Genomic DNA, 16297 nt, shown 5'->3' with positions numbered 1-16297 from the left:
CAACCTGGACCTCCAGAGTTCAAGCAATTATCCTGGCTGACCCTCCCGAGTAACTGAGACTGCAGGCATGTGCCACCACGCCTGGCTAATGTCTGTATTTGTAGTATAGATGGGGTTCTGCCATGTTGGCCAGGCTGTTTAATTTTTATTATTATACATTGCAGTATATAATGAAATAATTATACAACTCCCCATAATGTAGAATCAGTGGGAGCCCTGAATTTGTTTTCCTGCAGCTAGAGAGTTCCATCTGGGAGTGATAGGAGATAGTGACAGATCATCAGGCATTAGATTCTCATAAGGGACTATGCAACCTAAATCCCTCATATGTGCAGTTCACAATAGGGTTCACGCTCCTATGATATGGTAATCTAATGCTGCTGCTGATATGTCAGGAGGCAGAGTTCAGGCAGTAATGTGAGCCATGGGGAATGGCTGTACAGACAGATGAAGTTTCATGCACTCACCTGCTGCTCACCTCCTGCTGTGCAGCCCAGTTCCTAACAGGTCACGGACTGGTACTGGGCCTATACCCAGGGGTTGGGGACTTCTGCTCTGTAAGTCTTCTCAGAGTTAATCACTCTTCCCACTAATTTCCTCTTGTACTTTGTTTGTACCTATTAGATTCTTTATCAATACTTAACATTTAAATTACCTACTCACCCTGGACTTATCACAATCTAGTTTGTATTACAGTTAATTGTATATTAATATTTATCTATCATTCCTTCTAGATTTTGACCTTTTTTCTTGAAGCCAGGAAATGATTCCATTTATCTTTGAGTAATTCTACCTTCCTAATTATACTGGCAGCTCGTAGCACAAAGAATTATACATGTTAGAAGCTTAAAGATGTTTCTGGAATAGAAATAAGTTGAAAAGGGAACTGAAAGCAAATTCAAACTGTAGATGAAGAAAACTGCTTTTGAAACTAGTTACTACCATATATTAAGTAAAGTTGTCGGACCGGGCATGGTGGCTCAAGCCTATAATCCCAGCACTTCGGGAGGCTGAGGCGGGTGGATCATGAGGTCAAGAGATCGAGACCATTCTGGTCAACATGGTGAAACCCCGTCTCTACTAAAAATACAAAAAAATTAGCTGGGCATGGTGACACGTGCCTGTAATCCCAGCTACTCAGGAGGCTGAGGCAGGAGAATTGCCTGAACCCAGGAGGCGGAGGTTGCAGTGAGCCAAGATTGCGCCATTGCACTCCAGCCTGGGTAACAAGAGTGAAACTCCATCTCAAAAAAAAAAAGGTAAAGTTGTTAACAACAGAAAAGAGTTTTCCATTATATATGTGCTTTTTATGGTGCTTTAAAAACTTATAATCCTAGACCTAGTCATGCAGATTTATATATACTCCATACACAAACCAAGATTATAAATACTAACTCAATGAATAAAATGCAAATTACATATCAACAAATAAAATTATGGACAGATTCACTTAATGATGGTATCATTAAGTGAATCTGTCCATAATTTTATTTTGTTGATATGTAATTTGCATTTTATTCATAATGAGTTAGTATTTATAAATCTTGGTTTGTGCCTACTGGAAGTATATATAAATTGAAGACCTAGGTCTAGATTATAAGTTTTTAAAGCACCATAAAAAGCACATATATAATGGAAAATCTTTGGTGAACAAACTTAACCTTTTTTTTTTTGAGACGGAGTTTCGCTCTTGTTACCCAGGCTGGAGCGCAATGGCGCGATCTTGGCTCACCGCGACCTCCGCCTCCTGGGTTCAGGCAATTCTCCTGCCTCAGCCTCCTGAGTAGCTGGGATTACAGGCACGCGCCACCATGCCCAGCTAATTTTTTGTATTTTTAGTAGAGGCGAGGTTTCACCATGTTGACCAGGATGGTCTCGATCTCTTTTTTTTTTTTCTTTTTTTTTTTTTTTTTTTTTTTTTTGAAACGGAGTTTCGCTCTTGTTACCCAGGCTGGAGTGCAATGGCGCGATCTCGGCTCACCGCAACCTCCGCCTCCTGGGTTCAGGCAATTCTCCTGCCTCAGCCTCCTGAGTAGCTGGGATTACAGGCACGCGCCACCATGCCCAGCTAATGTTTTGTATTTTTAGTAGAGACGGGGTTTCACCATGTTGACCAGGTTGGTCTCGATCTCTCGACCTTGTGATCCACCCGCCTCGGCCTCCCAAAGTGCTGGGATTACAGGCTTGAGCCACCGCGCCCAGCTTGATTTTTTTTTAAGACCAAGTGGCATGATCTCGGCTCACTGCTACCTCAGCCTCCGAGGTTAAAGCGATTCTTCTGCCTCAGCCTCCTGAGTAGCTGGGATTACAAGTACACGCACCTTGCCTGGCTAATTTTTGTATGTTTAGTAAAGACAGATTTTCACCGTGTTGGTCAGGCTGGTCTCAAACTCCTGACCTCAGGTGATCCACCCACCTTCGCCTCCCAAAGTGCTGGGATTACGGACATGAGCCACTGTGCCTGGCCAAGAAAATGGATTTTAAGGGCAATTCAAATGCCTAGGAAAAAATTGATTAAGTACTTGCAGAAGAATGTTTTTATTATCAAGAAGGTATAATGGAAAAGATGTAACTTGAAATCTGATGGCTTTAGTTTCAAATCTCACCTTTACCACTCAGAAATTGTAACATTGTTGAAATTATTTAGCCTTAGAGTATTACTTTCCTTATCTGAAAGTAAAAATTATAACGTGTACCTTGCATATTTATTCTGAAAGTTGTTGATATTATTATTATCGTTATCATACAGTAATCACAGGCTGTGAAATAAAAGATGGATTTTAAACATTAATTTCAAAGTATAGGCCGGGTGCGGTGGCTCAAGCCTGTAATCCCAGCACTTTGGGAGGCCGAGGTGGGTGGATCACGAGGTCAAGAGATCGAGACCATCCTGGTCAACATGGTGAAACTCCGTCTCTACTAAAAATACAAAAAATTAGCTGGGCATGGTGGCGTGTGCCTGTAATCCCAGCTACTCCGGAGGCTGAGGCAGGAGAATTGCCTGAACCCAGGAGGCGGAGGTCGCGGTGAGCCGAGATCGTGCCATTGCACTCCAGCCTGGGTAACGAGTGAAACTCCGTCTCAAAAAAAAAAAAAAAAAAAAAATTTCAAAGTATGAAGCTTGGCAGGTGCAGTGGCTTACGCCTGTAATTCCTACACTTTGGGAGGCCGAGGCGGGTGGATCATGAGGTCAGGAGATCAAAATCATCCTAGCCAACATGGTGAAACCGTCTCTACTAAAATACAAAAAATTAGCCGGGCGTGGTGGCACGCACCTATAGTCCCAGCTATTCGGGAGGATGAGGCTGGAGAATCACTTGAACCCAGGAGGCAGAGGTTGCAGTGAGCTGAGATTGCACCACTGCACTCCAGCCTGGTGACAGAGCGAGACTACATTTCCCCAAAAATAAAGTAAGAAAGAAGGAAAGAAAGCTCTTAGACATCATAAAAGGATAGCAGTTGATAAACTGTTAAAAACCAATACTTGGAGAAGTTAGGTTGGCCATGCTAATGAGAGATAATGAAGGGAGATGCTAATAAATATAATAAGGAGTTTAAACACAATATATTTTTTTTTTTGAGACGGAGTTTCGCTCTTGTTACGCAGGCTAGAGTGCAATGGCACAATCTTGGCTCACCGTGACCTCCACCTCCTGGGTTCAGGCAATTCTCCTGCCTCAGCCTCCTGAGTAGCTGGGATTACAGGCACGTGCCACCATGCCCAGCTAATTTTTTGTGTTTTTAGTAGAGACGGGGTTTCACCATGTTGACCAGGATGGTCTCGATCTCTCGACCTCATGATCCACCCGCCTTGGCCTCCCAAAGTGCTGGGATTACAGGCTTGAGCCACCGCACCTGGCCTTAAACATAATATTGATAATTATCCAGTCTTTAATACTGAGAGTGGAATACAGAAGTCAAAAAAAAAAAAATGAGTCTTATCTCATGAACTAAAACAGAGTAGTCCAAAGGGTATCCATATTTTTATAAAAAGCAAAAACAAAAATCTGACTTATAAGGATAAATATTTCAGAGACTAGTCTTCCCTAATACATATTCTCCTCTTGAAATCTCTGCTTTTTAGCTGGGCATATTGCCTCTTAGGACAGATAGATCTAGCATTCTCTGCCATTTAGTGTGACCATTTGACTATATTCCGGCAAATAACATGCAAACAGAGGTATTCTCTGAAACCTTTCAGGAAATTTCTTTAAGGACACCAGGCATATGCCCTTTGCCCCTCCCCACTTTATCTCTTTATTCTGCTGCTTGGAACACAGACGTAATAGCCAGAGCTACGTATGAAACTATGAGAGTGAAGGCCTTGTCATCAAGAACTGTGAGGCTAAAAGCAGGAAGAAGCCTCATTCCTAGACTTTGGGATAACTACTATACCTGCCCTATATTGACTACCTCTGGACTTTAAACTTTGTCTTATTTAAGCCACTATGCTTTGGGGTATGTTTAACTGATGTAATCATTATGGTTTATTTTCTAAATGAGACTCATATTCCTTGTTGTTACTCCCAAAAAAGCAGTGACACTTTATCTCCCAGAAAGTTTTTTTCCTAATACTAAATTCTACAGTTTTCCTATGCATTTCCTTATTTAATACCTAAAGTTGGGGCTGGGCATAGTGGCTCACACCTGTAATTCTAGCATTTTGGGAGGCTGACGCCGGTCAATTGCTTGAGATCAGGAGTTGGAGACCAGCCTGGCCAACATGGTGAAACCCTGTCTCTACCAAAAAATACAAAAATCACAAAATACAAAAATGCCGGGTGTGGTGGCATCTATCTGTAATCCCAGCTACCAAGAGGCTGAGGCACAAAAATCTCTTGAACCCGGGAGGCAGAAGTTGCAGTGAGCCAAGATCATGCCACTGCACTCCAGCCTGGACAATAGAGTGAGACTCTTTCTCAAAAAAGAGAAAAAAGAATAATAAAGTTGGAGGAGAATAGCAAAGCGAATTGAAGAATACATGTTGTAGAGTCAGACAGACTTGGATTCAAATTCTTATTTTCTCATTTATTAGCTATTTAATCTGGGACAAGGTTCTTAACCACTCTCCAATCTTGATGTTGAGATAACAGATCTAAAATATCTGGTACCTAGTAGGTTCCCAGTAAATACTCCATTTTTTCTAGTTGAATTTTAAGACCCAGTTCAAATACTATTTCCTCAAACATATTTCTTTAATTTCCTACTTAGAAATTGCTGTGGACTGAATTGTGCCCTCCCTACCAACTTCATGTATTGCAGCCCTAACCCCAAATAAGACTGTAGTGGGAGATAGGGTCTTGAAGGAGGTAGTTGAAATTAAATGAGGTCATGAAAGTCAGGCCCTAATCTAATAGGTTGGGTGAATTTATAAGAAGAGAAAGAGATACCAGATATGCTCATGCAAGCAGAAAAAGCCATGTGAGAACACAGCAAATGGCATCCATTTGCAAGTCAAAAAGAAAGGCCTCACTGTAAACCAACCAATCCTATTGGCACCTTGATCTTGGACTTCTAACCTCCAGAACTATGAGAAAATACATTTCTATTGTTTAAAACACCTCAGTCTGTGGTATTTTGTAATGGAAGCCCTATCAGACTAATAAAGAAATCCTTAAAACATACCAATTTGTTAGGTCTCTCCTTAATATCACTTTTTAAAAGTTGCTTTGGTTTTTTTAAGAAGTTACCTCAGCCAGATGCAGAGGTTCATGCCTGTAATCCCAGCACTTTGGGAGGCTGAAGCAGGCAGATCATGAGGTCAAGAGATCAAGACCATCCATAGCACTAAAGTAAATCTATGAATTTTCCCATGCAATGTGTGGCTACTGAAGTCTTTTCTGTTAGGGTTTTTCCCTTGATTTTATTTTTAAATAAAACTCGGTTACCTAAGTTTCTCCTGGTGCCTGCATAGCTTAGTGTTCAACCAAACATTAATTAAACATTTGGCTAAAACACCTTGAGCCAGTAAAATTTTCTCTTTCTGTTGATGGATCACTGGGTGCACTGGGGAGTGCATTCAAAGTCCAGCTGTTGTATGTCTTCACTGGCTTTTACATTCTGCAAGGCCTTCTGGAACCTACTTGCTTACCCACTGAGCATTTGCTCAGGATCCATCAGCCTAGAATGTTTGGGTGTCTTAGCTCTGTCTTCCAAGTGTTTGATGCATATCCTTGCAGCCTCTGCTTTAATCGGGATATGCAGAGAGCTTATAAAGCCCCCTATGGCTATGTCATCCCTGGGAAATTCCTGTTAAATCCCACCTAGTTTGCCAATCCATTGCTTGCCCCAAACAAAAGGCAACATAATGCAAGCAAAGCCACCTGCCATCCATGTTTGTTTGCCACTGAGATCACCTGTTTAAACTGATAACAGCTCCACATCAAGTAAGCCTCCTTTGGCCATGGCGGCAAGGCTATTCAGTTTCATGTCCTTCCCCAACCTGGTTGAACTTCACTTACGACAGAACTGGAGTGGTGGAATGGGAGTCCTTCCAGGCAAGAACAACAAAAAAATTCGCTGATCTTACCTGAAATTTAGTGATCTTCATGAATAAACATTTCTCTGATTGTGGTATCTGCCTTTAATTTTATTTCTAGAATGACAAATTATTGTTTTTGACAGTTTTTTCTAGCTTTATAGTTTCTTCTTGGGGAGAGAATGTGTCAACCTAACTCCATCATGGTGAAATAAATCTTCATCTCTTAATTTTTTCTCTCAAAAATATCCTGAGGATTCCCTCTGGAGTCTCCGAAGTAATTGTAGTATCTGGTTTCAATGGCTGGATGATTCAGGATTTCAAGAATCATAGTTACTTTTTAGACCTCCAAAGAAGAAGTGACAACCACATAAACAAAAAAATGCTTCTTAAGTCATGGAGATTCGGGGCTTACTAGCACTGTATTTTGAAACTTTCAGCCTTCCTTTATAACTGATTTAGTATATTTTTCTTTTAATTTCAGATTTCAGCGAAGTTCCTTATGACTTCCCCTGAAATTGCTTCCTTATCATGGGGGCAAATGAAAGTACAAGGCTCTAATACAACCTATAAGGATTGCAAAGTATGGCCAGGGGGCAGTCGGATTTGGGATTGGAGAGAAACAGGAACTGAGGTAAGATATTAGTCTTTGTTTGGAGGCCAAGGCGGGCGGATCACCTGAGGTCGGAAGTTCAAGACCAGCCTGACCAACATGGTGAAACCCCGTCTTAAAAAAAAAAAAAAGGCCGGGCGCCGTGGCTCACACCTGTAATCCCAGCACTTTGGGAGGCCGAGGTGGGCAGATCACAAGGTCAAGAGATCGAGACCATTCTGGTCAACATGGTGAAACCCCGTCTCTACTAAAAATACAAAAATTAGCTGGGCATGGTGGCACACACCTGTAGTCCCAGCTACTTGGGAGGCAGGAGAATTGCTTGAACCCAGGAAATGGAGGTTGCGGTGAGCCGAGATCGCGCCATTGCACTCCAGCCTGGGTAACAAGAGCGAAACTCCGTCTCACACAAAAAATAAAATAAAATAAAATAAAATAAAAAGATATTAGTCTTTGGTTGACACTACATGAAGCTGACCAAGTGATTTCCAACCTCCTAAGGTGTAATGACTAAGTGAAAAGTAACTATTTCTCTTGTCTCTTTTTGAGATATAATTCATATACCATTGAATTCTCCCTTTTAAAGTATGCAATTCAGTGGACTTCTTATATTCATAAACTTGTACAACAGTTACCACTGTTAGTTCCAGAATATATTTATCACCTCAAAAAGAAACCCCATAACCACTACCATTCAATGTCCAGTCACCACCACCTCAAACCCCTAGCAATAATTAATCTACTTTCTGTTGCTATAGATATGGCCTATTCTCGATGTTTTCTATAAATGGCATCATTCAGATATCTTAGGTGTGTTCCTAGGAGTAGATTTCTGGGTTATATAGCGTTTAACCTTTTGAAGTAACTGCCAGACTGTCTTCCAAAGCACCTGTACCAGTTTTACATTTCCACTAGCAATATGACAGTTCCAGTTTTTCACATTCCTCCTCAACACATTGTTCTTTTCATTGTTTTGTTTTTATTAGAACCATCCTATTAGGTGTGAAGTGTTGTTCTCATCGTGGTTTTGATTTGCATTTCCCTGCATTTCCTCCAGTATTCTCAGTGTGCCATGCCCAAGGTAGAGCCTCCTTTCCATGAACATAGGTTGGGCAAAACAACCTTTTGACCCCATTCACCTGGGATGTAGCCTCAACAATAGAAAGATGGGGGCAGGATGAGAGGCACTAAAGTCCCGCTCCTCCTGGGAAGGAAGCCTTCTAGCTAGATACTGAGGGGAGAAAGAGTCTTGTGTTGTTGGCTACAGAAGTTTGGAGAGTAGGTCTCTGCCTCACAATGGGGATGGGGCAGGGAGGCATCTATCTTGATGCTACTGCTGTACATATGCACAGATTCTAACCTGTCTTACCAAATGTCTCAGTGAGTTCTGGCTGCTATAAAAAAATTATCATAGACTGAGTGCTTTAAACAATAAACATTTATTTCTGACACTTTTGGAGGCTGCAGCTGTGAGATTAGGATGCCACCATGGTCAGGTTCTGGTCCTTGTATTAGTTTGTTTTCACACTCCCGATAAAGGCATACCCAAGACTGGGGAGAAAAAGAGGTTTAATGTACTTACAGTTCCATGTCGCTGGAGAGGCCTCACAATCATGGTGGAAGGCAAGGAGGAGCAAGTCACATCTTAAATGAGAAACTCCCATTTTTAAAACCATCAGATCACTTTTTTCTTTTTTTTTTTTTTTTGAGACAGAGTTTCACTCATTGCCCAGGCTGGAGTGCAATGGCACAATCTCAGCTCACTACAACCTCCACCTCCCAGGTTCAAGTGATTCTCCTGCCTCAGCCTCCTGAGTAACTGGGGTTACAGGTGCCCACCACCACACCTGACTACTTTTTGTATTTTTGGTAGAGATGGAGTTTCTCCATGTTGGTCAGGTTGGTCTCGAACTCCCGACCTCAGGTGATCTACCTGCCTCAGCCTCCCAAAGTGCTGGGATTACAGGCATGAGTTATCGTGCCCAGCAAACCATCAGATCTCATGAGGCTCATTCACTATCATGAGAGCAGTGCAGGAAAGACCCACCCCCATAATTCAATCACCTCCCACTGGGTTCCTCCCATGACATGCAGGAATTGTTGGAGTTACAATTCAAGATGAGATTTGGGTGGGGACACAGCCAAACCATATCAGCCCTCTTCCAGTTTCCAGCCAACTTCTCATTGTATCTTTACATGGTGGAGAGGTAGGTAACTTCTGGGCTTCTTATAAGGGCACTAATCTCATTCATGAGGGCTCCATCGTTAGGATCCAGTTACTTCCTATAGGCCCCACCTCTAAATAATATCACATTGGGATTAGTGTTTCAATATATACATTTTTAAGGGACACACATTAAGTACGTGCAGCAAATATTTTTTATAGTTTTTTTTTTTTTTTTTTTTTTTTTACAAACAGTCTCACTCTGTCATCCAGGCTGGAGTGCAGTGGTGACATCATGGTTCACTGCAGTCTATACCACGTGGGTGAAAGGGGTCTTCCTGCCTCAGCCTCCTGAGTAGCAAGGACCACAGGCATGCAACCATACCTTGCTTACTTTTTTAGTTTTTATAGAGATTAGGTCTCACCACATTGCCCATGCTGGTCTTGAACTCCTGACTCCAAGAAATCCTCCCACCTTGGCCTCCCAAAGTGCTGAGATTACAGGCATGAGCCACCATGCCCAGCCAGATTTTCTTGTATACACATTTATTTATTGGCTATTTGCTCTTAAGACCGTTTCCAGAGGCTTTAGAGGCTTTGTTGTTATTTTGGTGAATTCTTGGTTTGGGTTTTTCTTTGTTGTTATTAATAATTTTCACATAGGAGTGGGTCAGTGGAACTCCTCATGATGTAATGATAGAAGTAGATCCTTCATTTTTGAAGAATAGTTTGTTGGATATAAATTTCTTGATCAACAGTCTTTTTCTTTCAGCACTTTCAATATGCCATCCCACCACTTTTTGGCTTCAACAGTTTCCAATGATAAATCAACCAAGAGCATTATTAGAGCTTCCTTGGACTTGATGGATTGCTTCTCTTTTACTGTTTTCAAAACATATCATAGTGGTTTAACTATGAGATGTCTAGGTATGGATATCTTTGAGTTTGTCCTACTTGGAATTTATTGAGCTTCATGAAGATGTAGATTGTTGGGTTTTTAAAAATCAAATATGGGAATTTTAGAGCTATTATTTCTTCAAGTATTCTTTCTGTTCCTATCTCCCTTTCCTTGTGACTCCCATTATGAATATATTGGTAGGCATTAGGGTGTCCTACAGATCTCTGAGTCTCTATTCTTTGTCTTCATTTCTTTCCTTTGCCTCAGACTGAATAATCTCAAGTGACCTATTTCCAATTCTGCTGAATCTTACCTGCTATTGAGCCCCTGTAGTGACATTTTTATTTCTGCCATTATACTTTTAAACTACAGAATTTTTTTTTTTGTTTTTGAGACAGACTCTTGCTCCATTACCACAGCTGGAGTGCCATTGCACAATTTCGGCTCACTGCAACCTCTGCCTCCCAGGTTCCAGCGATTCTCCTGCCTCAGCCTCCCAAGTAGCTGGGACTGCAGGTGCATGCTAGCATGCCTGGCTAATTTTTGTATTTTTAGTAGAGACAGGGTTTTACCATGTTGGCCAGGCTGGTCTTGGAACTCCTGACCTCAAGTGATCTACCCATCTAAGCCTCCCAAAGTACTGGGATTATAGGCGTGAGCTACCATGGCTGGCCCAGAATTTCTATTTGGTCTTTTCTCTTTTTTTTTTTTAAAGATGGGGTTTTACCATGATGGCCAGGCTGGTCTTGAACTCTTGACCTCAGGTGATCCACCCACCTCGGCCTCCCAAAGTGCTAGGATTACAGGTATGAGCCACCGTGCCTGGCCTATTTGATCTTTTTAACAATTTTTATTTCTTTATTGATATTTTTTATTTGGTAAGATATTGTTATACTTTCCTTTAGTTCTTTTGAACATGGTTTCCTTTAGTTCCTGTTACATATTTAAAAGCACTGATTTACAGTCTTTATCTAGTAAGTCCAATATCTGGGCTTCCTCTAGGATAGTTTCTACTGTCTGCTTCCCCCATCCCCAAATGGACCTGCCTTTCTTTCTTTTTTTTTCTTAATGTCTTTCTTTGTTGTTTTGTTTGTTTATATTTCTCAACCTTTTTTGGTTGAGAACTGGATATTTTACATAATGTAGCAACTCTGGAAATCAATTCCCCCCCATTCTGAAGGTTTTTTGTTGTTATTTTTTGCTGTTATTTCTTCCTGTATAGTTCTGTAAAGTCTATATTCTTTGTGGCTTCTGAGGTCTGCTCATTTACCTTAGTGATGAGCTAATGATTTGACAGAGATTTCTTTACACTGCTGGAATCAGATGTTGAGATTTACCCATGTGTCTACCAGTTGGCTTTCTTATTATTTCTTTTTGTAATTTAGATCTTTTCGAAGTCAATTTCTTCTTTAAAAAAAATCATTATCTGGGGCTGGGCGTGATGGCTCACGCCTGTAATCCTAACACTTTAGGGGGCTCAGGTGGGTGGATTACCTGAGGTCAAGAGTTCAAGACCAGCCTGGCCATCATGGTGAAACCCCATCTTTAAATAAATAAATAAATAAATAAATAAATAAATAAATAAATCCGTATCTGGCCGGGTGTGGTGGCTCACACCTGTACTCCCAGTATGTTGGGAGGCTGAGGCAGGCAGCTCATTTGAGGCCAGGGGTTCAAGACCAGCCTGGCCAACATAGTGAAACCCCGTTTCTACTAAAAATAACAAAAGTTATCTGGGTGTGGTGGTACACATCTTTAATCCCAGCTACTTGGGAGGCTGATGCAGGAGAATCAATTGAACCCGGGAGAGGGAGGTTGCAGTGAGCCAGGATCACAGCACTGCCCTCTAGCCTGGGCAACAGATTGAGACTGTGTCTCAAAAAAGAGAAAAACCAAAAAATCAGGCCAAATGTGGTGGCTCACATATGTAAGCCCAACACTTTGGGAGGCCAAGGCGAGCAGATCACCTGAGTTCGGGAGTTTGAGACCAGCCTGACCAACATGGTGAATCTCCATCTCTACTAAAAACACAAAATTAGCCAGGCATGGTGCCACATGCCTATAAGCCCCACTACTCGGGAGAATGAGGCAAGAGAATAGGAGAATCACTTGAACCTGAACCCAGGAGGTGGAGGTTGCAGTGAGCTGAGATCAAACCATTGCACTCCAGCCTGGGCAACAAGAGCAAAACTCTATCTCAAAAAAAAAAAAAAAAAAAAAAAAAAAAAAAAAATTAGAATCCTTTAGAAGTTGTTTCAGTAAGGATTTCTTGGTGATCTCCCCCAGTTTTTATTTGTCTGAAAAGGTCCTTGTTTTTTAATTCTAATTTTTCCTGTTTTCTAAGTTGACAGTAGTTTTTTCAGAACTTTATTTGTAGGAATCCTAATCAGACTATGCCATCTGAGATCTGTCCCATGAAGGAAGATTCATACTTGCTTTTTCTCTATGTCCTATGTTACTCTCAATCTAGGATCACTTTATTTTTTTTTTGAGACGGAGTTTCACTCTTGTTACCCAGGCTGGAGTGCAATGGCACGATCTCGGCTCACCGCAACCTCCGCCTCCTGGGTTCAAGCAATTCTCCTGCCTCAGCCTCCTGAGTAGCTGGGATTACAGGCACGTGCCACCATGCCCAGCTAATTTTTTGTATTTTTAGTAGAGACGGGGTTTCACCATGTTGACCAGGATGGTCTCGATCTCTCGATCTCGTGATCCACCCGCCTCGGCCTCCCAAAGTGCTGGGATTACAGGCTTGAGCCACCGCGCCCGGCCCTAGGATCATTTTTAATTTCTTGACTGATGGCTTCCAAAACTGAGCTGATAGTGTAAATTTGAGCCCCAAACAAATGTTTGAGCAGGTTTGTGGTCATAAATTATCAGGGGAGATATTTTTCCCCTCTAGGGTCATGACTGAGCAGAAAGCTTTCCTCATCTTTTTCATTAGCCAGATGGTAGATTTTTGGGGTCTCAGAACGTGTGATAAAATGCAAGACAGAATGGCAATACCTCAGGGTAACTTCAATATAGTTCACCATTTTGATTTCCAACTCCCCCTTCACTTTTAGCCTCTGGGAATTTCTCTTTCCTTTCTGCAAGCTCAGCTATCTATTTCAGAAGATGTTTATTTTTATGCAGCATTTTGTTTAAAGAAACTTTGTAGGTTGTATAGTCTATCACATTGTTCTCCATTGTAAACAGTTATGCCTACAAAATCAGGCCCCACATAAAAAGAGAGCCCTAACACATACTGTTTGTTCACGCCTTGGTTTTGAACTGCATGTACTCATTGATGATCCTGACACCTAGTTTGGTTGTTAGCTACCAACCTAGATCATAATGGATGGAATATACCTAGATTGGTAAAAGGAATAGAAGGGCATGGAGAGATATAGAAGGGACAGAATGAAAGAACTGAGGAATAAGAAGCCTTAAATCATGTAGCCTACTTGAACCAAATGGAAGTTAGAAAGTGGGAAGACTAGGTGGTGGTGTAGTTAACAGAGGGTCTCCATATATATGCAGAATTGAGTTTATATTGTATTCAGTTAATAAGTCATAACCACTTTAGCTAGTGTATTAGTCAGGGCTCTCCAGAAAAACAGAACTAGTAGGATATATATATATATGATTTACTATAAGGAATTGACTCGTCCATGATACGCTGTCTGCAAGTCTGAAGTCCTAAAAATCCGAGGAGCTGATGGTTTAAATCCCAGTCCAGGGCCAGAAGAAACTGAGATGAGATGTCCCAGTTAAAGTGGTGAGGCAGTAAAAAAGAGGCAAATTCTCCTTCCTCTGCCTTATGTTGTTTTCAGGCCCTGAACGGATTGGATGATGCCTACCAACACTGGGGAGGTAGTCTCCCGAGTCTACCAATTCAAATACTAATCTTATTCATAGACATCCTCACAGACACACCCAGAAATATTTAATTTGGGTACTCTGTGGTCCAGTTGAGTTGGCATATAAAGTTAACCATCAAAGATACTTAGGTGGGACAGTGATATGTCTGACAAAGGTTATCCAGACTGTGAGTTAAGTTATACTGGAGCAAAACTTACATGGGTTCCACACTTGAGAGATTCATTTCCCTTCAGAAATGGCTTTAGTGTGGTATATTTCTGTTTTTTCCACGAGACCATATGAGTTAATATTACCATTAACCTTATTCTTTATAGAAACTTAAGCACAGATAAGTTATATAACTTGTGTAGGCACAGAGCTAGAAAAGTGTGAAATCAAACAGTAAGCTAGGGTCAGATTGTAACTTTCTTTCCTGTTTCTACTACATATTGTTTCCTTTTATATTTGCAACACTGTCTCCCAAGCTGGAGTGCAGGGTTGTAACCACAGCTCAATCAACTTCTTGAGTTCAAGGGATCCTCTAGCCTGCTCTCATCATCCCAACTAGCTAGAAGCAGAAGCATATGCCACAATGCCTGGCTAATTTATTTTTATTTTTTGTAGAGACAGTCTGTCTGCGTTGCTCATGCTGATCTCAAACTCTTGGCCTGAGTGGTCCTTTTTTTTTTTTTCTTGAGACGGAGTTTCGCTCTTGTTACCCAGGCTGGAGTGCAATGGCGCGATCTCAGCTCACTGCAACCTCCGCCTCCTGGGTTCAGGCAATTCTCCTGCCTCAGCCTCCGGAGTAGCTGGGATTACCGGCACGCACCACCATGCCCAGCTAATTTTTTGCACCTTTAGTAGAGACGGGGTTTCACCATGTTGACCAGGATGGTCTCGATCTCTTGACCTCGTGATCCACCCGCCTCGGCCTCCCAAAGTGCTGGGATTACAGGCTTGAGCCACCGCGCCTGGCCTCTTTTTTTTTTTTTTTTTTTTTAAGATGAGATCTTACTCTGTCACCCAGGCTGGAGCGCAATGTCACCATTATGGTTCACTGTAGCCTTGATCTCCTGGGCTCAAGCACTCCTCCCACCTCAACCTCCAGAATAGCTGGGACAACAGGCAATTGCCTCCATACCTGGCTAAGTTTAATTTTTTCTAGAGATAGGGTCTAACTCTATTGCCTAGGTTGGGCCAAACTCCTGGGCTCAAGTGATCCTTTTGCCTTGGCCTCCCAAAGTGCTGGATCTGTTTTTGCTTGTTTGTGTGTTTAATGATGCAGTTCCAAGTTATCCTTTCACCTTCATCTCCTGTATTTCATAACACATATCTGAAGACCTAGTTATTCCATACCAAATGCTTCTTCTCTTCCAAACCTGTCATAATCTTTCATTCCTCTGTACCTTTGCTAAAACCATTTCCTTCTGTATCTGATGAAATCTTATATATTCCTCTATTCCTGGCTTTTGCATTATCTCCTCTATGAAGCATTTTCTTAATCCTTTTAAGAATGAGTTGCTTACTCCCTTCCATTATTTCTTTAATACTCTGTGTCTCTATTATGGTACTTAGCACAGTTCACTTGTATTATAAAATGAGTATCTGTTTTCCCCACTAAGTTGTAAACTCCCTAAATGCATAGCAAGAACTATGCATTTAACACAATGTCAGTAAAGCAAGAACTCAATAAATGTTTGCTGAATTGAAATTTTCATTATGTCATTAAACAAACTGTTTAATTATCCTTTTTGACATTCCCTCTGAGATAGGTTAATGTTATAATTCCTCTTTTATTAGTTTAAAAAAGGAGAGACTGGGCATGGTGGCTCATGTCTATAATCCCAGCACTTTGGGAGGCTGAGGCAGGCAGATCACAAGGTCAGAGCAGATCACGAGGTCAGAAGATTGAGACCATCCTGACCAACATGGTGAAACCCCATCTCTACTAAAACACAAATAAAGTAGCTGGATGTGGTGGCGTGCACCTGTAGTCCCAGCTACTCAGGGGGCTGAGGCAGGGGAATCACTTGAACCTGGGTGGCGGTGGATGCCATGAACCAAGATTGTGCCACTACACTACAGCCTGGGCAACAGAGCAAGACTCCATCTCAAAAAAAAAAAAAAAAAAAAAAAAGGAGAGAGCCGATTTTGTAGTGATTACAGAATGGAAATGTCAAAATATAAGGTCTTCGAGCAGTATCCTGAAATATAATTAGTATAAACTCCATTATCTCTACCCATCATTAAAACAACTAGTATGTATCTAGTCAAATGTAACTTTTCCAGAGTCACATAACT

At 41.5% G+C, this 16297-nt stretch overlaps 1 protein-coding gene across 2 annotated transcripts in view; it reads left to right on the top strand.

The window, feature by feature from the left end:
* AAMDC (adipogenesis associated Mth938 domain containing) overlaps positions 1–16297 on the top strand; it is a 48353-nt gene that overhangs the window by 14595 nt on the left and 17461 nt on the right. For both annotated transcript variants that reach the window (XM_010345605.3, XM_074400409.1), the window contains exon 2: positions 6963–7112. In XM_010345605.3, the coding sequence (XP_010343907.2) occupies positions 6981–7112 (132 nt within the window). In that variant the 5' untranslated portion in view covers positions 6963–6980. The remainder of the gene's footprint in view (positions 1–6962; positions 7113–16297) is intronic.

Source organism: Saimiri boliviensis, chromosome 6 (genome assembly GCF_048565385.1).
Source record: "Saimiri boliviensis isolate mSaiBol1 chromosome 6, mSaiBol1.pri, whole genome shotgun sequence".
Lineage (NCBI taxonomy): Eukaryota > Metazoa > Chordata > Mammalia > Primates > Cebidae > Saimiri > Saimiri boliviensis.
Note: the sequence above shows the minus strand (reverse complement) of the source record. Positions and strands in the feature narration are given on the sequence as shown.